Genomic DNA, 26,834 nt, shown 5'->3' with positions numbered 1-26,834 from the left:
GCTCAGAGAGACTTGGATGTAGTTTTACAAGGAACACAAAGTGCTGGCATGTAGGCAAAGCAAGCAATTAGGAAAGCAAATGGCATTTTGGCCTTCAAGGGAATTGGCAATATCAAGCAAAGAAGTGTCACCATATAATTGTGAAAGGTTCTGGTGCAGGTTTTGGTGTATGGAATTTTAGTTTATATGTATAAGGAAGGATGCACTGCATGCAGTACAATGAAGGTTAATTAACTTGATTGGTCCCTGGAATGAGAGTAAATCGGGTTTATATTCTCTGGGGTTTAGAAGAATGAGAGATAATCTCATGGAATGTGTCTGTCTATACGGTCAAATTGTAAAAACAAATTCAAACTGTTCCGAGATTTGGGATTTCACAACTAAACTACTTGACCATTGCAACAGACTTTCATCTTGTAAAGTCCTCCCTAAAAGCCCACCAGTCCAACTCTTAGATCTAACTTCTGATCACTCGCCTTATTTTTTCTATGTATGGATCAGTGACTGTTTCTTCTTGTGTGCTTTGTGAAGCAGCTTGGGATATTTATTTATATCAAAATTACTGCTAAAACTGAAATTTGTTGCTGTTGAAATTCTCACCTGCGTTTTTGTTACTTCCAGATTTGCAGAGTTTTCCGGGGCAGCCACCCAAGTTCTACCCTCTGTAACCTTCAGCTCATCCATAGCTCCACTGCCTGAATCCTGAAACATCGGCTGATATTCACCCATCGCCCATGCTACCTCCTATGGTCTCATTCCTCCAGATGACCTTCTAAAATTAGATATTTGGACAACATAGTTTCGTTGACCCCTCTGAAATGATCTTCTCCAATGTTGGTGACCTAAAAATAGCACCTTAGCTAAAGTAACTGCCTACAATAGATAGTTACACCTGCATTACACCTTCCGCCCGAAAGGTGGAATTGAACCACTCTGTCGCTAGACAGCTACAGGTTTGAAGCCTGCACCCCAGACCACTGAGGATCATCCGGGCATTAGTAAAGAATTGTACAAACGCTATATAAAGCACTACATATTCAACACGTTTTGATTGTGTTGACTTATTTTTATTTTCTTTCTGACTTAACTTTTACTGAAACTCTATACTTTCGGTATTTAAGCCACCGCACTCGGAATGTTTCGACTCATTTCACGCAGATGACGCCTCCGATGGTACCGGGTTCGGCTGTATCATATGCAAATACTGTACTTGGTGATTGGTCGTCCCGCCTGCGGAACGACCAAGACGCCGAACCCTCATGTCATTTTGCAACTCGACCTTTCAGTAAGCTTGTACTCTCAGAGTGAACGGGGGAATGTAGTCAATCTCCAAATAATAGCACTGATAGTGATTTCAGTGGACTGTGGTAACAATTGCAACAACAAATTTTCAGCTCCTTCTTTCAGAAGGAAGTTTGCGAAATATTTCAAGGGGAGAGATATGCAGTGCAGATGGGGAATGATCACCAGAGGTCTTCTCAAGGCCATTTTCCAGTATGGATTGCTTCTGACTGTATTTTTAAAAAATTATCATCTCAGTACTGTATACAGGAATGGGAGTAGAGCGTTTGGCCTCTCCAGCTTCTTCCACCATTGAAAGGGGTATCGTGGATGAGTTATAAAATCATGAGGGGCATGGATAGGGTAAATAGACACAATTTTTTCTCTTCTAGTCCAGAACTATAGGGCATAGGTTTAAGGTGAGAGGGAAAAGATTTAAAAGGGATCTAAGGGGCAAGTTTTCACGCAGAGGGTGGTGTGTGTATGGAATGAGCTACCAGAGGAAGTGATGGAGGCTGGTACAATTGCAACATTTAAAAAGCATCTAGATGGTATATGAATAGGAAGGGTTTAGACCAATATGGGCCAAGTGCTGGCAGATGGGTATTGAGTCAGCATAGACCAGGTCTGTTTCCATGCTGTACATCTCTATGATTCTATGATCTGTGATTTAATTCCATATGGTCTCTTTACTTCCTTGACACATCACATATTGTTTTTAAATGTTCTTCCTATGTTCCATTTGATTTATTTTTCTTTTATTTCTTTCATTTTATTATTATTACGTATTGAATAACTATTTAAAGTGCCTGGCATCTTCTGTTTTTTACTTTAGTGCCATTGATGCAGGGAGTACAGAGATTATGGACTGAGTGGCCTACCGCTGCACTGTAACAATTTTGGTCCTATGCTGCTTTTCAATGTTGGTGTACTCTGTGCCTTCCTCCAATCTGGGTATTGTTATATAAATAGCTGCCATATAATGTTGTCATATCCCCTTTCAATTGGTTTAAAGCCCTAGTTCTTTAATTCGCCAGGACACTGACTCCATCTTGGTTCAAGGAGGAGAAAGTGAGGACTGCAGATACTGGAAATCAGAGTCGAGAGTGGGGTGCAGGTAAAGCACAGCACCTTCCTAACGAAGGGCTCTTGCCCGAACATTGATTTTCCTGCGACTCGGATGCTACCTGAACTGCTCCCCACTCTCAACTCATCTTGGTTCAAGTCAAGCCCATCCCAATCGAACTGCTCCCTTCCACCTCAGTACTGATGCCAATGCCCATAAACAATCTATCCACATCAATTCTTGAGCCATATAGTTAACTATTTGACTTTGTTTATCCTGTGCCTGTTTGCACGTGGCTGAAGAAGGAAAGAGGGCAAAAGAAAAGCAAAATATAAACTGACTGATGGAGTATAAAGCAGAAATTAATAACAAGAGGTAGAGAAACCTTGCAAAAAAGAGTATTAATATGGGGGCTGGGGGGCTGAAGGTGGAAAGGACTAAAGAGGAAATAGAGAAGAAAGGGAAGGCAGATTGGGAAAAAGAAAGTTACATAGTTAAGGAAAGAGAGAGTCAAAGAGTCTCAGCACATGGAAACAGATCCTAATGTCCAATTAGTCCACTCCTACACCAAAAGAGAAAATGCTGGAAAATCTCAGCAGGTCTGGCAGCATCTGTAAGGAGAGAAAAGAGTTGACGCTTTGAGTCCAACTGACCCTTGGTCAAAGCCCAGAGTCAGTTAGACTCGAAACGTCAGCTCTTTTCTCTCCTTACAGATGCTGCCAGACCTGCTGAGATTTTCCAGCATTTTCTTTCTTGGTTTCAGATTCCAGCATCCGCAGTAATTTGCTTCTATCTAGTCCACTCCGACCACGTTCCCAAACTAAACCAATCCCACCTGCCTGCGATTGGCCCATATCCCTCCAATCGTTTCCCTTCCATGGAGTTAACCAAATGTTCTCTAAACGTTGCAACTGTACTGCATCCACCAATTCTTCTGGCAGTCCATTTCACACACTTACTGTGTAAAAAAAAGTTGCCCCACTTCTTTTTAAACCTTTCTCCTCTCACCTTAAAAATATGTCCCCCTCATCTTGAATTCCTCCCCCCCCACCCCTTTGAAAAAAAGACCTTTGCTATTCACCTTATCTATGCCCTCATGATTTTATAGACCTCCACAGAGGACAGCTGTCTGTCTGTAATGTATTCTGACAGCAACCATAAACAAGCTTAAATATGAGCAATCTCCATGACAAGCTCACATCTCATTCTGTATTCTGTGAGCTCTCAAGCAGGATAAATCTAGCTCCATCGCCCATATGTGTGTTTGTCTTGGAGAACGGAACAGGCCTGTATTCTGGCTTCCCTCGGCCCTGTGTCTGTCGCTCGCCGCGCCTCATTTACAGGCATCGAGAGAGTGACATTACCCGGAATCGGCTGGGGTGGGTTTGTGGTGGCGATGGGGGCTGACTCAAGAGACCCAGCCGCCGCTTCGCAAGCGATTTCCGAGTGAGTCACAGGCAAAACTGGACGGCAGGAAGGCGATTACATCACAGACACAGAGAATAAAACAAGGGGAGGTGGGCACACAAAAATGCACAACCTCACTGAAAAAGAAAGACAAGGGGACGTGACGAAAGATGGGAAACAGGCCAGAACTGGAGGCAAGAACGTAAGTTGCATGGGTGGATAATCGTCAAAGAACTGGGAGTGCAAAGAATGAGGAATTAAAGAGATAAGCAATTTAGTAGGAAGGGAAAGAGGGTTTGGAAGCAGATTAATTGACAGTTCGTATTATTTGACGACAATGGAGTGGACACTGGGGAAATAGAGTATGACCATCTTTACCTGGTCTGGCCTACATGTGACACCAGATCCCAGCAACGTGGTTCACTGTTATCTGTCCTCTGAAATAGCTGAAGAAGCTACTCCGTTTAAGGGCAATTAGGGATAGGCAACAAATGCTGACCTCCCCTGAAATGTCTATAGAGCCATACAGCATGGAAACAGACCCTCCAGTCCAACTTGTATATGCTGACTAGGTATCCTAAACTAAGCTAGTCCCATTTGCCACCGTTTGGCCCAGGTCCATGTAAACCTTTCTATCCATGTAACCATCCAGATGCATTTTAAATGCAGTACCAGCATCTACCACTTCCTCTGGTGGCGCATTCCATACATTCACCACCCTCCGCATGAAAACGTTGCCTTTTAGATCCCTTTTAAATCTTTCCCCTCTCACCTTAACCTACGCCTTCTAGTATTGGACTCCCCATCCTGGGAAATAGACTTTGGCTATATACCCTATCCATGCCCATCATGATCTAATAACCCTCTATAAGGCCACCCCTGAGCCTCCGGCACCCCAGGCTATTCAGCCTCTCCCTATAGCTCAAACCCTCCAACCCTGGCAACATCCTTCTAAGTTTTTTTTGAACCCTTTTAAGTGTTACAACATCCTTCCTACAGCAGATAGACCAGAGTTGCATGCAGTATTCCAACAGTGGCTAACCAATGTCCTGTACAACTGTACCATAACCTCCCAATTCCTATACTCAATGCACTGGCCAATAAAGGCAAACATACCAAACACCTTCTACCAAACACCTATCTACCTGTGACTCTACTTTCAAAGAGCTATGAACCTGCACCCCAAGGTCTCTTTGTTCAGTAATACTCCTCATGACCTTACCATTAAGTTTATAAGTCCTGCCCTAATTTGGCCTTTCCAAAATGCAGCACCTCACATTTATCTAAATTAAACTCCATCTGCCAACTCCTTGGCCTATCTGATCACGATCCCCTTGTATTCTGGGGTAACCTCCTTCGCTGTCCACTACACCTCCAATTTTGGTGTCCTGTGCAAATTTACTAACTATACCTCCCACGTTCACATCCAAATCAATAATATAAATGACAAAAAGTAGTGGACCCAGCACCAATCCTTGTGCATACCGCTGATCACACGCCTCCAGTCTGAAAGGCAACCCTCCACCAACATCATCTGACTTTACCTTCGAGCCAGTTCGGTATCCAAATAGCTAGTTCTCCCTGTATTCTGTGTGATCTAACCTTGCTAACCAGTCTTGTTGAACACCTTACTGAAGTCCTTTTAAGTCACCAGATTGATGCCCTCAACAATCTTCTTTGTTACTTCTTCAAAAACTCAATGAAATGGGAAATAGAATTTCCCACACACAAGGACATGTTATCTATACCTAATCAGTCCTTGCCTTTCCAAATACATGTAAATTCTGACTCTCAGGATTCCCTCCAACATCTTGCCCACCACCGATGTCAGGCTCACTGGTCAATAGTTCCCTGGCTTTTCCTTACCACCTTTTTTAAATAGTGGCACCACGTTAGCCAACCTGCACCTCACCTGTGACTATCAATGATACAAATATCTCAGCAAGGGGCCCAGCAATCACTTCCTTAGCTTCCCACAGTTAGAGGGTACACCTGATCACCTGGTGATGTTTGCCCCTTTATGCATTTTAAGATGTTGAGCAGCTCCTCCTCTGTAACATGGACATTTTTCAAGATGTTTCACTATTTATTTTCCCACATTCTCTATCGTTCATATTCTCAACAGTTAATACTGATGCAAAATACTTGTTTAGTATCTCCCCCATCTCCTGTGGTTCCACACAATGGTGGCTTTGCTGATTTTTAAGGGGCCCTATTGTCTCCTGAGTTATCCTTTTGTCCTTAATGTATTTGTAGAATCCCTTGAATTCTCCTTAACCCTATTTGCCCAAGCTACCTCATCTCCCCTTTTTGCTCTCCTGATTTCCCTTGTCAGTATACTTCTACTGCCTTTATACTCTTCTAGGGCATCACCCGATTCCTACAAACATGACATATTCTTCCTTCTTATTCTTGACCAGAACCACAATTTCTCTAGTCATCCAGCATTCCCTCAACCTATCTGCCTTGCCTTTCAACTTAACAGCAACATACTGTCTCTGGTCTCTCGTTATCTCATTTTTGAAAGCTTCCCTTTTTCCACCCATCCCTTTACCTGCGAACATCTACCCCCCCAAAGTTCTTACTTAATACCATCAAAATTGACCTTACTCCAGTTTAGAACTTTAACTTTTAGATCCCATCTACCTTTTTCCATCACTATTTAAAATTGAATAGAATTATGGTCACTGGCTCCAAAATGCTCCCTCACTGACACCCTAGTCACCTGCCCTGCCTTATTTCCTATGAGTAGGTCAAGTTTTGCACTTTCTCTGGTAGGTACATCCACATACTGAATCAGAAACTTTTCTTGTACACCCTAAACAAATTCCTCTCCATCCACCCTATTAGAATTTTATATGTCTCAATCAAGACCTCTCATTTTTTGAAAATCTAGTAAATGCAGGCCTAATTGAACCATTCTGTCCTCCTACTGCCTTCCCCAGTGTCTCCCCAATGAACCTTGGTTGCATTCCCCCCTCTGACAAGTATGTATTTTCTTAGCTAAATGCACCAAAACTGCATTCATGACTCCAGCTCATCATACTCAGGCCTTCTATAACTGCATTAGTACATCTAAGTTGTGAACTCAAATCCAATGAAGACCAACATATCATTTGCCTTGCTAATTACTTGCTGCACCTGCCTATTTACTTTTATTGACTGGTGCACAAGGATACCCAGATCCCTTTGTGTACCCACACTTGATAATGTATCACCATTTAAATAATACTCTTGGTAATTTACACCAATGTGTATAATTTCATACTAATCTATGTTATACTGCATCTGCTATGTGTTTGCTCAGACACTTAACATGACTAGATCACCCTGAATCATTCTTGCATCCTCCCCACAACTCATTATCCCGTCTGAATTTGTGTGATCACCAAATTTGGAAATATTACATTTGGTTCCCTCATCCAAGTTATTAATAAAGCTGGTGAACAGATGGGGCCCAGAAACTGATCCCTGTGGTACATCGCTAGTCAGCACCTGCCATCTGGGCAAAGACGCATTTATTCCTACTATTTGTTTCTAGTCTATCCACCAGTTCTCATGCCAGTATTTTATCCCAATCCCATGCACATGTAGTTCTTCTATAACATGATGGTTGCATTCTTGTGCCACCCCATATTAAGGAAACATTGCACTTTAGAAAGCTTAATGCTTAAGATGTAATCGCATTATAGCCAACACATTTTTAAAAGTTTGTAATTTAGAAACAGTGTCTTCAATTCATCAATTGTATTATAGTGAATTTGCATTAAGAAAACACGTTATAGCAGAACCTTCTATATCATATAGTTTAACATCCCTTCCTGTAATTTCCCTCACTCTTGAATCCCTCTCTCCCTTTTGAGTCTCTTTCTACCCTCACTGTAACCACCTTTTTCGCTGCTTCTGCTCTCATTTCACAAAATCTTCCTTCAAAATCATGAGAGGGGCTGACAAGGGGAGCTGAATAGAAAATGTCTGCAGTAGCAGAAGACCATTGGGAACCAGAACACTCCTGTTTGAGGTGACTGCTAAAAGAAACAAGTGTACCACAAGGAAAGGTGTCTTTGTGCAGTGAATGGTTAAGACCTGGAATCTTGTCTCTGAGAGTGTAATGGAGGCAAGATCAATTATGGCTTTTCAAAGGATAATTATGCAAAGACAATAAAATTGCAGAGTGATAGTGAATCAGCTGAAATACTGTAATATAGAGTGGGGGAGTGGTTAGATTAGATGTCTAGAGTGTGATGCCAACAGTGTGGGATTAATCCTCACACTGGCTGGGGTGGTTTCTGGAGACCCTGCTTCCTCACTTTGTCATGGATCTACAGAGTGATGCTCCTCAGGCTCGATAAAACTGATCCAGCTCCAGCAATGTCAGTACGACATACTATTATCTGTCTTCCTCCAGTATTTATACGGGTAGTGCTAGATAAACCAGGCAAGAGCTGCTGAGCTGGTAGTCATGATAATGAAAATTTATGAATGGAAACAATCAAAAGATGGGTTTTTGAAGATTTCAAGTGATGGGACTGAATATATCATATTTGGCAACTCACTCCTTTCTGGGATTGTCCTTGGGAAGACAGCTTGTTGATGCACTCTTTTCGAAATAAATGATCTTTGTAGTTTCAGTGGGTGGCTTCTGGTGTCTTGTTAGTGGGGTGGAACCTGGCATGGGGAGAATGTGCAAACTCCACACAGTTGCCTGAGGCTGGAATCAAACCCGGGTGCTTGGTGCTGTGAGGCGGCAGTGCTAACCACTGAGCCACTGTCCTGCCCAGTGTCTGTGCTACTTTATGAATTGATTATTGGAGCTACTCATGGCCAGTCACTATCTTTGCATTTTTGTTGATCTTTTATCCCTGTTTTCCCTCTGGGTGCCCTTAACTTTAAATCCATGTGAGTGAATTAAAATGGAGTCCAAATCTCCAATTGAAGTTAATTAGCAGCTTTGTGTACCATGTCCCAGGGTGCACTGTGGAAATTCACCAAGGCAGGTCTTTTGCTGTGGCAGCGCCCCTTCCTCTGGGCTAGGGGACCACTGTTCAAATCCGACACCACCACCCCCCACCGACAACCAGCCTACAGGTATGTGATGACATCTCTGAATAGGTCGATTAGGGAAAATATACAGAAAATTCATCAAAGCTCCTTAAATCTCCCATATTAAATTAGTGGATATGGCCTTCCTTATTCCTCTTTTCACAGGCAATGACAAGGATGAATGCCAAAAGAATACCAGATGTACTTTAAATCGTGGTAGGAGACCTCTAAAACACCCCCTAACCAACCCAGGAAATGGTCAGAACGACGTCTGCGTTTTTCTATGCTGTTTTTAAACCATTGATTTTCAATGCAAGCTCCTGTAATCGTTGCCAGTGAGCCAGCTATAAATACATCTGAACATACGCCGGAATATAAGAATAGCTCAGTTGCATGAACGCACAATGGAATTTGATGCTACATTTCTTGCTCACTTTGTTGTGTTTTTTTTTGTAAAAGGCAGTGAACCAAGTGGAACAATCGAATCACACACTCTGCTAATCGGTTTGATCGCCCCTCGCGCATTGTACGAGAATAACTGGGCATTATTTTTGGATTTTACGATATCAAGACGCTGCTGCTTTTACGAGCTGTTTCCTTGACGCAAATCCTAAAGCGGCCAGAGGCCTCTCAATAGGAGGGCACAGCTTCAGTGTCAATGCCAGCCTTGCTTCCCTCTCTGTTTAAGAGGGCATCACACACACACACACAAAATCTTGCCTGTAGGAAATATGTCACACTTGCTCCCTCTCTTTTTAAAGGGCGCTTCCCAGGGAAGATGCCTCGTACCCCGGAAATGTGGCAAAAGCGTTGCTTGACATTTTTTCATCCACCTGTTCAGGGACGTCATTGCACAGGTCTAGAGCCGGTGGGACTTGAACCCACACCTCCTGGCTGTGAGCATTCGCAAATATGGTCAGTCACTTTGGAGGCTGTTTGTAGAACGTTGCTCTCTCTGACATTCAAACACCAACAAAAGTAGAAATAGCTGGAACAGCTCAGCAGGTCTGGCAGCATCTATAGAGAGAAATCAGATTTAATGTTTCACGTGCAGTGATCCTTCTTCAGAACTCTGTTTCTGAATTTTTCTCCACAGATGCTGCCAGGCCTGGTGAGGTTTTCCAGCAATTTCTGATTTCGAACATTTGCAGTTTTTGTTTTGTTCAGGCCAAACCAGGTAAGGACAGCAGATTTGCCAACATCATGATGTGGGAGCTGGCTGATCCCATTGTGAACGGCAGTGACCACATCTGCAGCAAGTGTTGGTTGCTGGAAGAACTCCGGATCAGAGTTGATGATCTGGAATCTGAGCTTCAAACACTGCGGCACATCCGGGAGGGGGAGAGTTACCTGGACGCTTTGTTTCAGGAGGCAGTCACACCTGGGAGATTAATTAATTCCCACTCAGCTAGTGATCAGGCACAAAAGAGTGTGACTGTAAGTGAGGCAGGTAGGGGGACCCAGAGTTCAGGAGTGGAGGAGCCTCAGCCCTTGACCTTGTCCAACAGGTACGAGATTCTTGCTCCCTGTTCGGATGAGGAAAAGGGCTCTGGACAGGATGAGCCAACTGACCAAGGCACCATGGTGCAGAAGGCCATTCAAGAGGGGGGAGCTAATAGACAGGTAGTGGTTATAGGGGATTCTATAATTAGGGGGACAGATAGTATCCTTTGCAAGCCGGATCGGGAGTCTCGCATGGTGTGTTGCCTGCCCGGTGCCAGGGTGCGAGACATCTCTGACCGGCTTGAAAGGATATTGGAGCGGGAGGGGGGGGATCCAGTTGTTGTGGTCCACGTTGGTACCAACAACATAGGCAAGTCTAGGGTGGAGGACCTGTTTGGGCATTACGAAGCACTAGGCAGGAAATTGAAGCACAGGTCCTCAAGGGTCATAATCTCCGGATTACTGCCCGAGCCACGTGCCAATTGGCATAGGGACAAGAAAATTAGGCAAGTAAACACGTGGCTAAGGGATTGGTGTGGGAAAGAGGGATTCCACTTCAGGGGGCACTGGCATCAGTTTTGGAACAGGGGGGATCTGTACCGTTGGGACGGTCTCCACCTGAACCGATCAGGTACCAATGTTCTGGCGAAGAGGATAAATAGGGTGGTCAGTAGGACTTTAAACTTCTGAGTTGGGGGGAAGGGAAAGTGAAAGCAACAGGGAGTATGGAGGTAAATGGAAAGATAAGCAGCAGGATAGCATGTTTCCAGGCGGATTTAAAATTGAGGCAGACTGAGAATGCAGAAAAAAGCAAGGATAACTTAGGACATATGACTTACAACATCTCTAATAAGGAAGTTAGCATTAAGGCACTTTACCTGAATGCTCGTAGCATTCATAACAAAGCCGATGAATTAATGGCACAGATAATAGTGAATGATTATGATGTAGTAGGCATCACAGAGACTTGGTTACAGGGGGGTCAGGACTGGCAGTTAAACCTCCATGGTTTTTCGACTTATCGAAAAGACAGAGAGGTGGGCAGAGGGGGTGGAGTTGCCTTGTTAGTTAAGAACAAAATTAAATCTATGGTATTGAATGACATAGCGTCGGATGATGTGGAATCTGTGTGGGTGGAATTGAGGAACCACAAAGGCAAAAAAACCATAATTGGAGTTGTGTACAGACCTCCTAACAGTGGTCAGGACCAGGGACGCAACATGTACCGGGAAATAGAGAAGGCATGTCAGAAAGGCAAGGTTACATTGATCATGGGTGACTTCAATATGCAGGTGGACTGGGTAAATAATGTTGCTAGTGGATCTAAAGAAAGGGAATTCATGGAATGCTTACAGGATGGCTTTTTGGAACAGCTAGTCATGGAGCCCACAAGAGAGCAGGCTATTCTGGACCTAGTGCTTTGCAATGAACCAGACTCTATAAAAGATCTTAAAGTAAGGGAACCCTTAGGAAGTAGCGACCATAATATGGTAGAGTTCAGTCTGGAGTTTGAAAGGGAGAAGGCGAAATCTGATGTAATGGTGTTACAGTTGAATAAAGGTAATTATGAGGGCATGAGAGAGGAACTGACTAAAATAGACTGGAAGCAGAGGCTAACCGGGAAGACACTAGAGCAAAAATGGCAGGAGTTTGTAGGTATAATTGAGGACACTGTACAGAGGTTCATTCCCAAGAAAAGAAAGATTAACCGGGGAGGGATTAGACAACCTTGGCTGACAAAGGAAGTCAGGAAATGTATTAAAGAAAAAGAGAGATCCTATAAAGTGGCTAAGAACAGTGGGAAATCAGAAGATTGGGAAGGATACAAAAGCCAACAGAGGATAACAAAGAGTGTAATAAGAAATGAGAGGATCAAATATGAAGGTAGGCTAGCCAGTAATATTAGAAATAATAGTAAAAGTTTCTTTCAGTACATAAGAAACAAACGACAGGCAAAAGTAGACATTGGGCCACTTCAAACTGATGCAGGGAGCCTAGTGATGGGAGATAAGGAAATAGCAGGAGAACTTAACAAGTACTTTGCGTCAGTTTTCACAGTGGAAGACAGGAGTAATATCCCAAAAATTAAAGGGTGTCACGGGGCTGAGTTGAGTATGGTTGCCATTACGAAAGAGATAGTGCTAGAAAAGTTAAAAAGTCTTAAAATTGATAAATCTCCTGGCCCCGATGGGATACACCCTAGAGTTCTGAGAGAGGTTGCTGAGGAAATAGCAGAGGCATTGGTTGAGATCTTTCAAGAGTCACTGGAGTCAGGAAAGGTCCCGGACGATTGGAAGATGGCTGTAGTAACCCCCTTGTTCAAGAAAGGATCAAGGCAAAAGATGGAAAATTATAGGCCAATCAGCTTAACCTCAGTTGTTGGTAAAATTCTAGAATCCATCATTAAGGATGAGGTTTCTAAATTCTTGGAAGAGCAGAGTCTGATTAGAACAAGTCAACATGGATTTAGTAAAGGGAGGTCATGCCTGACAAACCTGTTGGAATTTTTTGAAGAGGTAACAAGTAGGTTAGACCAGGGGAACCCAGTGGATGTGGTCTATCTGGACTTTCAAAAGGCCTTTGATAAGGTGCCACACGGGAGACTGCTGAGCAAGGTGAGGGCCCATGGTGTTCGAGGTGAGCTGCTGGGATGGATTGAGGATTGGCTATCTAACAGAAGGCAGAGAGTTGGGATAAAAGGTTCTTTTTCAGAATGGCAGCCGGTGACGAGCGGTGTCCCGCAGGGTTCGGTGCTGGGGCCACAGCTGTTCGCATTATATATTAATGATTTGGATGAGGGAACCGGGGGCATTCTAGCGAAGTTTGCCGATGATACAAAGTTAGGTAGACAGGCAGGTAGTACTGAGGAAGTGGGGAGGCTACAGAAGGATCTAGACAGGTTGGGAGAGTGGTCCAGGAAATGGCTGATGGAATTTAACGTGAGCAAGTGCGAGGTCTTGCACTTTGGCAAAAAGAATATAGGAATGGACTACTTTCTAAATGGTGAGAAACTTAATAAAGCCAAAGCACAAAGGGATCTGGGAGTGCTAGTCGAGGATTCTCTTAAGGTAAACATGCAGGTTGAGTCTGTGATTAAGAAAGCGAATGCAATGTTGTCTCTTATCTCAAGAGGGTTGGAATATAAAAGCAGAGATGTACTACTAAGACTTTATAAAGCTCTGGTTAGGCCCCATTTGGAGTACTGTGTCCAGTTTTGGTCCCCACACCTCAGGAAGGACATACTGGCACTGGAACGTGTCCAGCGGAGATTCACACGGATGATCCCTGGAATGACAGGTCTAGCATATGAGGAACGGCTGAGGATACTGGGATTGTATTCGTTGGAGTTTAGAAGATTAAGGGGAGATCTAATAGAGACGTACAAAATAATACATGGCTTTGAAAAGGTGGATGCTAGAAAATTGTTTCTGTTAGGCGAGGAGACTAGGACCCGTGGACACAGCCTTAGAATTAGAGGGGGTCATTTCAGAACGGAAATGCGGAGACATTTCTTCAGCCAGAGAGTGGTGGGCCTGTGGAATTCATTGCCACGGAGTGCAGTGGAAGCCGGGACGCTAAATGTCTTCAAGGCCGAGATTGATAGGTTCTTGTTGTCTAGAGGAATTAAGGGCTACGGGGAGAATGCTGGCAAGTGGAGCTGAAATGCGCATCAGCCATGATTGAATGGCGGAGTGGACTCGATGGGCCGAATGGCCTTACTTCCACTCCTATGTCTTATGGTCTTATGGTCTTATGACCAACGGTTCATCTTAAATTCCAAAGTCAATAATTAACAGAGTTTTAATTCCTCCAGTTTGAGTGGTGAGATTAGATTAGATTACTTACAGTGTGGAAGCAGGCCCTTCGGCCCAACAAGTCCACACCGACCCACCAAAGCATAACCCACCCAGACCTATTCCCCTACACCTAACACTAGGGGCAATTAAGCATGGCCAATTCACCTAACCTGCACATTTTTGGACTGTGGGAGGAAACCAGAGCACCTGGAGAATGTGCAAACTCCACACAGACAGTCACCTGAGGTGAGAATTGAACCCTGGTCTCTGGGGCAGCAGTGCTAACTGTGTGCCACTGTGCCACCCACTATTTTGGTGAGATTTGAACTCCAGATCATTATAATGAAAACAGAAAGTGTTGGAGAAATTCAGCAGGTCTGGCAGCATTTGTGGAGAGAGAGAAGTCCAATATAACCCTTTTGGGACTGACTTGATCATGAACCAAATATTCTGAATTACTAATACACCCATTCAATACAATCACTATACAATCACCAATACAGTGCAACCCACAGGAAAATACAGAGCCCATTTTAAGCACGCCAGTTCCCTGAAAATGCAATTCAATTATTTCCATTCCCTCCACAATTGTTTTTTTCCTATAGCCTTGCATTTGTTCAATACTGCTCTAAAGTGCTAGTCTGGGCGATTCATTTTACTGCCAGTGTTTTCTCATGCCCCCTCTTTGCTCTCATAATTGCTTTCTACGTTCCTCCTGCACTTTCTATAACCCATCAGGAATTCTATTTGATTTGGTCCTCTTGCACCAGCTAATAGTCTCCCTTTTCCTTCTTAATCAGTCCTGAATATTCCTCAATATCCAGGGTTCTCTGGGCTTGTTACTTGGATATTTCATCCTAAAGGGAACATGTTGGGCATGAACTGTCTGCATTTACTTTTTGAATGCTCCTCATTGTTCTGCTGCAAATTTACTCACAAGTAGCTGTTTCCAACCTACTTTGGCTAGATAGAATTATAGAATAAAATAGAATTATAGAATCCCTCCAGTACAGATCAAGGCCATTTGGCCCATTGACTGTGCACTGACCCTCTGTTAGCATCCCACCCAAATCCATCCCATCCTTGTAACACCATATTTACCATGGCTAATCAACCTAGCCTGCACACTATGGGAAATTTAGCGTGGCCAATCCACCTAACCTGCACATCCTAGAACAATGGGAGGAAACTGGAGCACTCGATGAATAGCCCATGCAGACATGGAGATAATGTGCAAACTTCCCACAGACAGTCATCCAAGGCTGGAATTGAACTTGGATCCCTGGTACTTTGAGGCAGCAACCCGGCCTTATTTTAATAAAATCTTCCTTCCTTAATCAAAAATAATTTTTTTCCTTTTTCACAACAAGCTCAAATCATTCTACATTGTGGTTGCTGTCACTAAAGTGCTCCCCCATTTTCCCTCAAATCAGTCCAGCACTATGCCATCCCTTCTTGGACCTTCTAAGTGTTGATATTAAAAAGCTCTCCAGACTGCAGATAAATAGTAAAATAGTTTCTGATTTGTGTTTACAATTTACTTGGTTCTAGCCATCAATAACTTAACTTTTGTTGAGTCCCTATTCCATTTCCAAAGGATTTTACAGCAAATGAATTGAAATCTTTCAATTACAAGTGTCTAACAATTGCCCAGGAATGGTTAACCTGCTCAAGGCAAGTACATTGTCCACAGTTTAAAACTGGGAAGGCAATGGGACAAAGTGCCTCCTTGCCATCCCACATTTCAAATGACCCAGCATCACTTCCAGGATTAAATAACAAATTTCATCTGTGATCATTTTTTTCCCATTGGTTTCCGGACGTTAGCTCCAGATGTCAGAAAATTGCTTCTCAATTTCCTGTCTTTGGCAAAGTTCCAGCTCTGTATCAGCAGACAAGTTGGAGTGCTTGTTTTATCAACTCTCTGAATCCTGCAGTCAATATTTTGGTCAATGGCTAAATAAGGCTGTAATTTCAAGGGAGCTACAGTTCCATTCATTTTCATAATAGGCCAGCAGATACATGGGAACACCACCAACTGCAAATGCCCTTCCAAGTCACTCACCATCCTGACATGGAACTATATCGCCATTCCTTCATTGTTACCATGTTGAAACTCCAGAATTTCCTCCATAGTTGCATCGTGGGTCTACCTACAGTGCATGGATTGCAGTGGTTCAAGAAGGCACCTTCTCAAGGGCAACTACGAATGTACAATACACGCTGACTAAACCATCAGTACCCACTTCCTGTAGTGAATGGAAAAAATGCAGCAAAGTTCAGGTGAAGGGTTGCTTCCATCACTTACAAAGTTACTGAGGTGACAGATGTTCGATTATCCCCACTAAATATTGTCATCTTGCTTGGAATCAATAATATAAATGCAGTTGATACAATACACACTTTTAAATGTTTAACTGGTTCACTAGATTCATTCAAACTTCATTGTAATAGTTTCTTTTTTGCTTTAATGTTATGTTTGAGGGAAGAAGCAGGCTCACCAGTTCTTTTCTATCTGTTCATCCACCCATCATGTTAACGTACAAAATAGGAGCAGATGTAAACCATTTAATCCCTCAAGCCTGTTCTGTTATTAACTAAGATTGCCATTGACTGATTGTGTTTCGATTTTCAAATTCAAGTCCACCGCCAATGAGCTTCGATTCCCTTGCTAACAAGAATCCATCCACTCAAATAAAGCAAAATCCTGCAAATGCTAGAGATCTGAATTGGAAACAGAAAATACGGGTGAAAATCAGCACATTGAGCAGCACGTGTGGAGAGAGAAACAAATTTAATCCTTGGAGTCCAGAGACCCTTCTTCCCAACTTCAGAAAGTCTTTGGACTCTAAACGTTACTTCTGTTTCTCTTTTCATCGCTGGTGCCAGAATCTACCCAGCTCAGTCTTAAAAACCTACAATGACTGCATTCACTGCCTTCTAAGGCAGACAGCCCCAAAATCACACAGCCGTGAGGGAAAATCAAATTTCCTCATCTCTGCCCTTAGTTTAAAACAGTGCTCCCTAGTTCTGAACTCATCTACGAAAGGAAACATTCATTCCACATCCACCTTGTCCATACCCTTCAGGATCTTATACATTTCAGGATCAAGTCACCCCTCACTGTTCTGAACTCTAGTGGAAACAAGCCCAGCCTGTCCAACATATCCTATAAGACAATGTAGTATCAAATCCAATAAACTTCTCCCAAGCCACACCCAAATATTTGCATTCGTCTTTAAATAAGGAAAACAAAACTGCGTACAGATTTTGTGATGTGGTCTCTTGATACCCTACATAACTGAAGCATAACATCCTTCTTTATTTAATTCCTCACACCTGTAATAAAGTATAATATGTCATTACAGAAGAACTAGGAGCAGGAGTAGGCAATTCAACCCCTCAAGCCTGCTCTGTCATTCAATATGATTATGGCTGATCTCACTTCAGTCTCAAATCCACTTTCCTACCTGCTTTCCATGACCTTTCCATCCATTACTAATTAAAAATCTCTCTCCTTCCTCGTTAAATGTCTCGGTATCCACTGCACTCACATCCAATGGAGTTCAGATGAATGAGAGAAGATCTTGTTAAAACTTATAAGATCCTGAGGGGATGTGAAAAGGTGGATACTGAAAAGATATTTCCCTTTGTTGGGGGGTAGAAGTTTGAACTAAGTAATGCAGTTTAAAAGTAAGGGGTCTCTTACAGTTTAAAAGTAAGTGAGGAGTAATCCTGTTGCTAATAGGTTCACTGGTTTGGGAAATTTGCTTTCCCAGAGACCAGGGATAGAGGAGTAGTGGTCATTGGATATTTTTAAAGCTGTGTTGGATAGATTCTTGACTGACAAGGGAGTTATTGGGATAAGCCAACAGGAAAATAGATCAGCCACGGTCTTTATTAGATTAGATTAGATTAGATTACTTACAGTGTGGAAACAGGCCCTTTGGCCCAACAAGTCCACACCGACCCGCCGAAGCGCAACCCACCCATACCCCTACATTTACCCCTTACCTAACACTACGGGCAATTTGGCATGTTATCATATGATAGAGCAGGCTGACGGGACTGAATGATACCCCTGTGATCGGTGCATCAGTGGTGGGTGAGTTGTTGGAGTTGATTCTGAAAAATAGGATTTACAAGCATTTGGAGAGTCAGCATGGATTTGTCAGAGAGAAATCATGTCTCATTAATTTGATTGAGATTTTTGAGCAAGTAATCAAAAAGATTGATGAGGGCAGAGCAGTAGATATTGTTTACATGAACTTTAGTAAAGCATTTGGCAAGGTTTTGCATGGTAGACTGATGGGAAAGTTAGATCACATGGGATTCAGGAAGAGCTTGCCAATTGGGTACAAAATTGGCTTGACAACAGGAGACAGAAGGTGGAGCTGGCGGGCTATTTATCAGACTGCAGTGTTCCACAGGGATTGGTACTAGGTCTATTTTTGTTTATCATTTATATAAATGGTTTGGGTGAGAATTAAGGAGGTATGGTTAGTAATTTTGAGGATGACATCAAAATTAGTGCTATAGTGAGCAGTGAAGAAGGTTATCTAAGATTACAAAGAGATCTTGATCAATTAGCTCAATGGGCTAAGGAGTGGCAGATGGAGTTTAATTTTGATAAACGCGAGGTATTGCATTTTGTTAATATAAATCAGGGAAGGACTTAACCAATTATTAGTGGGGGCCAAGGTAGTATTTAGGAACAGACAGACCGAGAGGTTCAGGTACGCAATCTTTGAAATTTGCGTCACATGTAGGCAGGGTGATTAAGAAGGCATTTAGCACACTTGCTTCATTGCTCAGAGCTTTACGTATTGAAGTTGAGACATCATGTTGCGGTTGTACAGGACATTGGTGAGGCCACTTCTGGAGAACTATTTCCAGTTCTTGTTGCCCTGCTGTAGTAAGGATATTATTAAATTGGAAAGAGTTCAGAAAATATTTACTGGGGTGTTGTTGGGAATAGAGGGGTTGAGTTATAAAGGTAGGTTGGATAGGTTGGGACTTTTTTCACTGGAGCGTAAGAGATTGAGAGGTGACTTTCTCGAGGTTTATAAAATCATGAGGGGCACAGATATAGTTAATAGCATGGGTGTTTTCCCTAGTGTGAGAGAGTTCAAAACTAGTGGACATATTTTTAAGGTGAGAATTGAAAGATTTAAAAAGGACTTGAGTAGCGACCTTTATACATAGAGAGTGTTTCATGTGTGGAATGATCTGCCAGAGGAAGTGATGGATGCAGGTGCAGTTACAACATTTAAAAGACATTTGGATAAGTACATGAATAGGAAAGGTTTGGAGGGAATATGGGTCAAATGCAGGCAAGTGGGACTGGTTTAGTTTGGGAAAATGGGCGGTATGTACTAGTTGGACTGAAGCATCTGTTTCCATGTTGTATATCTCTATGATTCTTTGACATTCACCTCCTAACTTGTAAGTTCATATGACTCAGGGGCAGCGTCACTACCAGTCAACTCAGTTTATAACCAAGGCCTGCTATCCTGCTACCGCATGTCACTAACCTTATTTTGAACTTATATTGTGTAGAATCATAGAGTTGCCCAATGTGGAAACAGACCGTTCGGTCCAACTTGTCTATGCTGACCTGATATCCAAAATTAATCTGGTATCATGGGCCAGCATTTGGCCTGTATCTCTCTGAAACTTTTCTATTCATATACCCATCCTGATGCCTTTTAAATGCTGTAATTGTACCAGCCTCCACCACTTCCTCTGGCAGCTCATTCCATGCACGCACTATCCTCTGCCTGAACAAGTTGCCTCTGAAGTCCCTGTTAAATCTTTCCCCTCTCACCTTAAACCTATGCCCTCTATTAACTTTCGCAAAATAAAACATGTCCTTTGTAGAGGAGAAATTTTATGAATTCTCTTATTTAGTTGTGCATTTTCTGAGACTTCCTCTTCCGAGCCGAGGAATGGTGTCACCAGACACATCGAGCTACTGTCGCCTGAATGCCTTCAATTAACTGACCATAAACTGGATGTTAAACTGGGATTGCCCACTCAGTGTGACTCAGTCTCCCATCTGGCACCAAGCCTAAGCAATGTAGGGAGCAGGGAGGCTTATTTAGAACTTTGTGCACCTCAGCTGTGCTCTTGGATATACATAATACGTGTGTAATGTTGCGCAAAATATAATGATGCAAGACTCCTGCCATTACACATCATTCCTCTCCATTAAATCATGCTTTAGTTGTGAAAAGGTTATGCAGAAACTGAGTGGGAATATGGGAAGCAGCATTATCCTGAGCAACTCAGTGCCAAAGCTGATCAACAGAGCAGTGAGTTGGCACAGTCTTAACTTCTCTGTTTGCATAAGTTGTGGCTTTTACTGGTAGTTCACCACCAGTGCTTGCTTTGGCTTGAAATGCTGGTATTTTCAGGAAGTCTAGCAATGCTAGGAACACATCAGTTGGAAATGTTTGCCTTCTGGGGACGACTGATTATAATAATTCAATTTGGCATTTATTTTAAAGAAGAAAAGTTCTGTGAATATTTGACTGTGTGGAGGAGCAACTCTGGGCGGAGAGCAATGTTGGCTATGTTGTCAATATTATAGTATACATGAAATACAGGGAGAACTAGCCATCTGGATACAGAACTGGTGCGAAGGTAGAAGATAGAGGGTGGTGGTGAAGGGTTGCTTTTCAGACTGGAGGCCTATGACCAGTGGCGTGCCGCAAGGATCAGTGCTGGGTCCACTGATTTTTGTCATTTATCATAATGATTTAGATGTGAGCATAGGAGGTAGAGCTAGTAGGTTTGCAGATGACACCAAAATTGGAAGTGTAGCGGACAGCAAAGGTGGTTAGCTTGGAGAATAATAGGATCTTGATCAGAATGACTGAGGACTGGCAGATGGAGTTTAATTTAGATAAATGTGAGGCTCTGCATTTTGGAAAGGCAAATCAGGGCAAAACTTATATACTTAATGATAAGATCCTGGGAGTGTTGCTGACTAAAGAGACCTTGGAGTGCAGGTTCATAGCTCTTTGAAAATGGAGTTACGGATAGATAGGATGGTGAAGAAGCCGTTTGGTATGCTTTCCTTTATTGGTCAGAGCATTGAGTATAGGAGTTGGGAGGTCATGTTTGGTATATTGTGTGTAATTCTGGTCTTCCCTCCTATAGGAAGGATGTTGTGAAGCTTGAAAGAGTTCAGAAAAGGTTTACAAGGATGTTGCCAGGGTTGGAGGATTTGAGCTATTGGGAGAGGCTGAATAGGCTTGGGATGTTTTCTCTGGAACATCGGAGGCTGAGGGGTGACCTTATGAAGGTTTATAAAATCATGAGGGGCATGAATAAGATAAATAGACAAAGTATTTTCCCAGGGGTGGGTGAGCCCAGAACTAGAGGGCATAAGTTTAGGGTGAGAGGGAAAAGATTGAAAAGGAACCCAAGGGGCAGCTTTTTCACGCAGAGGGTGGTGGGTGTGTGGAATGAAATGAGCTGCCAGAGGAACCGATGGAGGCTGGTACATTTGCAACATTTAAAAGGCATCTGGATGGGTATATGAATAGGAAGGATTTAGAGGGATTTGGGCTAAGTGTTGGCAAATGGGACTAGATTAATTTAAGATATGGGGTTGGTATGGACTTGCTGGATCGAAGGGTCTGTTTCCGTGCTGTACATCTCTATGACTCTGTGACTCTATACAATGTTTGGAAATAGTTTATAAGTTACTTGTGGGTTCAAGTTCATTACCACGTCTTCACCACATAATGTTGGCTAACACTTTAGAGTAGTACTGAGTGAATGCTGTGTTGTCAGAGGTGACATCCTTTAGGGGAGATGTTGAACAAAGGTTCCATTTCCATGTGTCTATTCATTTGGGCACTGAGAACTCCAATATTGTCAGTGTTATATAATATTACATTATTTGTAAACCTCTTCTGCACTCTCTCCAAGATGTTCATATTCTTACTAAAGATCCAGATCTGTTCTCAATACTCCAGCTGTGGTCTAACCAGTATCCAATGTAAATTCAGCAGAATCTCCTTGCATTTATACGCTGTGTACCTATTAATGAAGCCTAGAATGCTGTATACATAATTAACTGCTGTTTCTACCTGTTCTGCCACCTTTAATGAACTGTGTACATGTACACCCAGCTGTCATTGCTCTTGCAGAATCTTTAGATTAATACCTTTAATTTTATTCTGTGTCTCCATGTCCTCCATGTATCAAAATGGAGTACTTCATATTTCTCTGCACTGAACCACACCTCCCCAACTACTCCACCAATGTGTCGGCATTGTGAATGGTGCTGAATATTGAGTGGTCATTGATGATAATCCTTACTGCTTATGATGGAGAGAAAGTCATTGATGAAGCAGCTAGGACATTACTCTGAGGAATTCCTATTGAGATGCCTTAGAGCTGAAATCACTGAAACCCAACAGCCACTACCATTTTGGTTTGTACCTGGTCTGACCCAGCAGATTTTTCCCCATGATGTTCATTGATATCTGTCACTAGAACTGTTTAAAGCCATGGAGAAAGCAGTTACTGTTGTTGAGAGCTGTTGATTTTTGCTGAAAGTCATGGTAGTGATTTGTTCCAGACATATTCACCCCAACCTCAGAAGTTATGGAAAATCATCAGATTCAGGCAGCTGTTCTTACTGCAATTAGTAAGTGTAGCAACTTGGGAAACTGTTCATGGGATGTTGCGACTCAGCACTTGCCTTAACCACAGACATTGCCAATACTATTTATTTCCTGTACTCCACATGTAGCATTGTAGCAACTTGGACGCAACCTCCCAAGCTGCTACTGCAGTACAATACTGATGGATTGCTGCATGTTGGAGGTGCAGTCTTTCAGGTGAGACATTAAATTGAGGGCCTGTCCACCTTCTCACATTGATGTAAAAGATTCCGTGCCCACTATTGCGGAGAAGATTATGGAAGTTTTCCCTGGTGTACTTGCAAATATTTATTTCTCAATCAATATAACAAAGACTGAACCTGTACCCCCGACTGCTTCCCTATTTCTGGGAGCTTGCTGCACACACACCAACTACTGTGTTTCTCACATTTCAGGAGTGACAACACTTCAAAATTACTTAATTAACTGTAAAGCGCTTTAGGATGTGCCAAGGCTCTGAAACGTTAGGTCATTTGTTCTGTGTTTAAGTTAAACTGGGAAAGAAAGGAAGGTTAAAAAAGGAAAGTTGGCAAGGGGCAGTGCAAAAAAAAGTAAGGGTGAGTATATGGGTGACAGTGTCTCTTTAATTAATTACATGGTCTGTAATCATGTCACTCTGAGTCCTTACATCAGCTGCTCTGAGCCCTGTTATCAACATACAAAATCTTCATTAATATCACTGCTTCCTGGGAAGACTAGATCATTTAAGCTGTTGCTATAAGGAATCAGCATCAGCAGGTGTGGTGGCTGTTTGAAGAAGCATTTTAGTCAAAGCCATAAAATGGCATTGATGTGCAAAAAGTTTGATTCGTAAACAGTTCAAGGGTTGAGCTTTGCTCTTGGAATATGTCCAATTTTACACGGTTCAGAGGAAGGTGAGTTTGATGGTGGGTCGGGAGGGGGGAGAGCATAGGTGTACCTATTGCTTCAACACCTTTGCTCCAAACTACCTGATCTTGTTTTTCCATCCACCATTGCCTCCCTCCATTGTCAACCAGCCATGTGTGCAGTTGTTGACTGTGGGGTCTGCGTAGATCGAATTATTTCTGAATTGAGCTTTTCATCCCATCATCACCATTTCTACCATTGGATCTTGCTTAACTTCCCCTCTGGTGCAGCTTATCTGCTGTTAAAACCCTCTTCTGTGCATCTGTCAAACGTCCAGTATATTATTTCAGTGCCCTTTTCACTGGCCCCCACCTTCTGACTTCATCCAATACTCTGCTGCCAGTCTCTGAACATCTAGCCCCAAGTCCCATTCAGCTATCAGCTCTATAATGGCTGTCAGTTCACCAGCACCTTGATTTTAAGATCTTCATGCTGTTCACAAATGCTGCCTCATCTCTCCCACTCCCATCTCTATAACCTCAAACATCTCTGCACTCCTGATCTTGTTTGCATTCTCAATTGTTAATAGCTCCACCCTTGAGTTGATAGTCTTTAGCAATCAAGGCCCTTAACTCTGAGATTTTTAAATAATCATTCATGGGATGTGGACTTAGCTGGGTTGACCAATATCTCTTCACTATCTCTAGTTGCCCTTGAGAAAATGATGGTGGTTGTGGATTGCCTTGTTAAACCTGCTGGACATTTGAGGTAGGTAGACCCACACACTGTTCAGGAGACAGTTGCATCATTTTGACCTAGTAACAATGAAAAAAGGTTGATATATTTCCAAGTCAGGATGGTGAATGGCTTGAGGAGGAACCTGTGTTACCATGTATCTGCTGCCCTTGTCCTTCTAGATGCTCGTCCGCCCTGAGTTTGGAAGGTGCTATTCAAGGTTCCTTAATGTATCTTGTAGATGGTACACACTGCTACTACTGAGTGTCAATGGTGTAGGGAGTGAATGTTTGTGAATGTCGAGCAATTAAGTCCTTCTTTAAGGCACTTTCCTGATGGGAGGAAGAACTGGGTAAACTGAAGCTGTAAGTGGTGGTGATTTATTTCTTTGACTTCACTCATGGAACTGGTTGGGCTAGCATTTATTGCCAGTTCCTAGTTGCTCCTGAGAAGATGATGGTGAGCTGCCTTCTTGAATTGCTGAAGCCCATGTGCTTTAGGTAGACTCACAATGCTGTTCAGAACGGAATTCCACGATGTTCATCCAGCATCACTGAAGGAACGGCGATATGTTTCCAAGTCACGATGGTGATTGACTAGGAGGGGAATTCTTAGGTAGTGGTGGTGTTGCGATGTGTTTGCTGCCCTTGTCTTTTTCATGTTTGTGAGTTTGGAAGATGCTGTCTAAGGAGCCTTTGGTGAATTTCTGCAGTGCATTTTGTAGACAGTACACAGTGCTGCTGTTGAGCGTCAGGATGTTTGAGGATGTCGTGTCAATCAAGTGGAAAATTTTATCCTGGATTGTGTTGAGTGGGGGAAGGGAAGGTGGTTAATGCTGTAGTAGGAGACTACCAAGAACCTTGGAATGGAGAAACAGACCTTGAAGTGGCCGTCCACCTCTGTCTTGTTTCCATTCAAATTGTTGGCTCGTTTGAAAACTCCTTTGGCTTTATGTAAAGGTTTCCGTGTGAAGGACCTTTCATTGCTACAGGAGCTGCAATGAGTGCAGTCCATTGCAACTTCAAAACGTGCTTCTCCATGAACAGTGGCAGACTTCCATTTCCACTGGAAAACTACTCCTGCACATGTACTGGGGTCTGAAACAGAAAAAATGATTATCGCCTGCTCTATTTAACCAAGGAAGGTATTTCCAACCAGCCCTTTCCTTAATTCCGAGGCATCTTTCAAGATGATCAGGAGAGATCCTTTGGTAACTGTCTTGAAGCTGAATATTGGGTTCAGATATGAATAGGATTATGAAGGTTTGCCTCAAAGAAGATAGGAAATGGGGGTCCATGAGAAAACTGCACTAACATGTATTGCTTGGGCAAGCGACTACAAGCAGTCACATGGCTGTCTGTTATGTTTCCATCCTGCAGTAAGGTTCTCACAAACTTTAAGAATATTGCTTCTTATATGGTGGTCTACAGGATGGAAACAGGCCCTTCAGCCCAACCTGCCCATGCCACCTAGTTTTCACAATTTAAGCTAGTCCCGTTTACCTGCATTGGTCCATATCCCTCCATACCCATCCCATCATTTACCTGCCTCAATGTTTCTTAAATGTTAAAATTGTGCTTGGCTCTAGCAGCCCATTCCAGACACTCACCACCCTCTGTGTGAAGAAATTGCCCCTCTGGAGGCAATTGACTAGGAGGGGAATTCTTAGGTAGTGGTGGTGTTGCAATGTGTTTGCTGCCCTTGTCTTTTTCGTGTTTGTGAGTTTGGAAGATGCTGTCTAAGGAGCCTTTGGTGAATTTCTGCAGTGCATTTTGTAAACAGTACACAGTGCTGCTGTTGAGCGTCTGTACCTCTGCCTTTTGTACCTTTTGTACCTCTGCCCTCTCACCTTAAACCTATGCCTTCTAGTTTTAGACTCCCATACCATGGGGAGATGCTGTCAGCTATCTACCTTATCCATGTCTCTCTTGATTTTATATACTTTTATATGGTCACCTCTCAGTCTCCTATGCTCCAGGGACGAAAGTCCCAGCCTGTCTAACCTGTCATTATAACTCAAACCTTCCAGTCTAGGTAACACCCTAGTAAATCTTTTCTGCATTCTTTCTAGTTTAATAACATCCTTTCTATAGTAGGGTGACCAGAAATGTACACAGTACTCCAAATGTGGCCTCACCAATGTCTTGTACAGCTGCAACAAGATGTTCCAACTCTTATATTCAATACTCTGGCTAATGAAAGCTATGATATGGAGATGCCGGTGTTGGATTGGGGTGGACAAAGTCAGAAGTCACACGACACCAGGTTATAGTCCAGTAGGTTTATTTGAAATCACAGGCTTTCGGAATGCTGCTCCTTTGTCAGGTGAAGGAGTACCTGTCATAGGAGCAGTGCTCCAAAAGCTTGTGATTTCAACTAAACTTGTTGGACTATAACATGGTGTCGTCTGACTTCTGACGATGAAAGCTAGAATGCTGAAAGCCTTCTTCACCACCCTGTCTACCCGTGACTCCATTTTCAAGGAGTCATGAACCTGTACCTCTCCATCTCTTTGTTCTATAACATTCCCCAGGGCCGTACCATTGACTGTGT

The 26,834-nt window shown here is 42.9% G+C and overlaps 1 protein-coding gene and 1 non-coding gene across 5 annotated transcripts in view; one reads left to right on the top strand and one right to left on the bottom strand.

Moving 5' to 3' along the window:
- Positions 1–907: 907 nt before the first annotated feature.
- On the bottom strand, positions 908–994 carry trnastop-uca (transfer RNA opal suppressor (anticodon UCA)). Its single transcript has one exon. It is a non-coding gene; the product is annotated as a tRNA-Sec (tRNA).
- Positions 995–3,663: 2,669 nt separating this feature from the next.
- LOC140457142 (uncharacterized) overlaps positions 3,664–26,834 on the top strand; it is a 191,055-nt gene continuing 167,884 nt past the window's right edge. The window contains exon 1 of one of the 4 annotated variants that reach the window (XM_072551192.1): positions 3,664–3,956. In XM_072551192.1, the coding sequence (XP_072407293.1) occupies positions 3,879–3,956 (78 nt within the window). In that variant the 5' untranslated portion in view covers positions 3,664–3,878. Of the gene's footprint in view, positions 3,957–20,277; positions 20,352–26,834 lie in introns of those variants that run through there. The other 3 variants (XM_072551183.1, XM_072551218.1, XM_072551210.1) reach the window with 3 other exon arrangements.

The sequence above is a fragment of the Chiloscyllium punctatum genome, chromosome 3, assembly GCF_047496795.1.
Source record: "Chiloscyllium punctatum isolate Juve2018m chromosome 3, sChiPun1.3, whole genome shotgun sequence".
NCBI lineage: Eukaryota > Metazoa > Chordata > Chondrichthyes > Orectolobiformes > Hemiscylliidae > Chiloscyllium > Chiloscyllium punctatum.
Note: the sequence above shows the minus strand (reverse complement) of the source record. Positions and strands in the feature narration are given on the sequence as shown.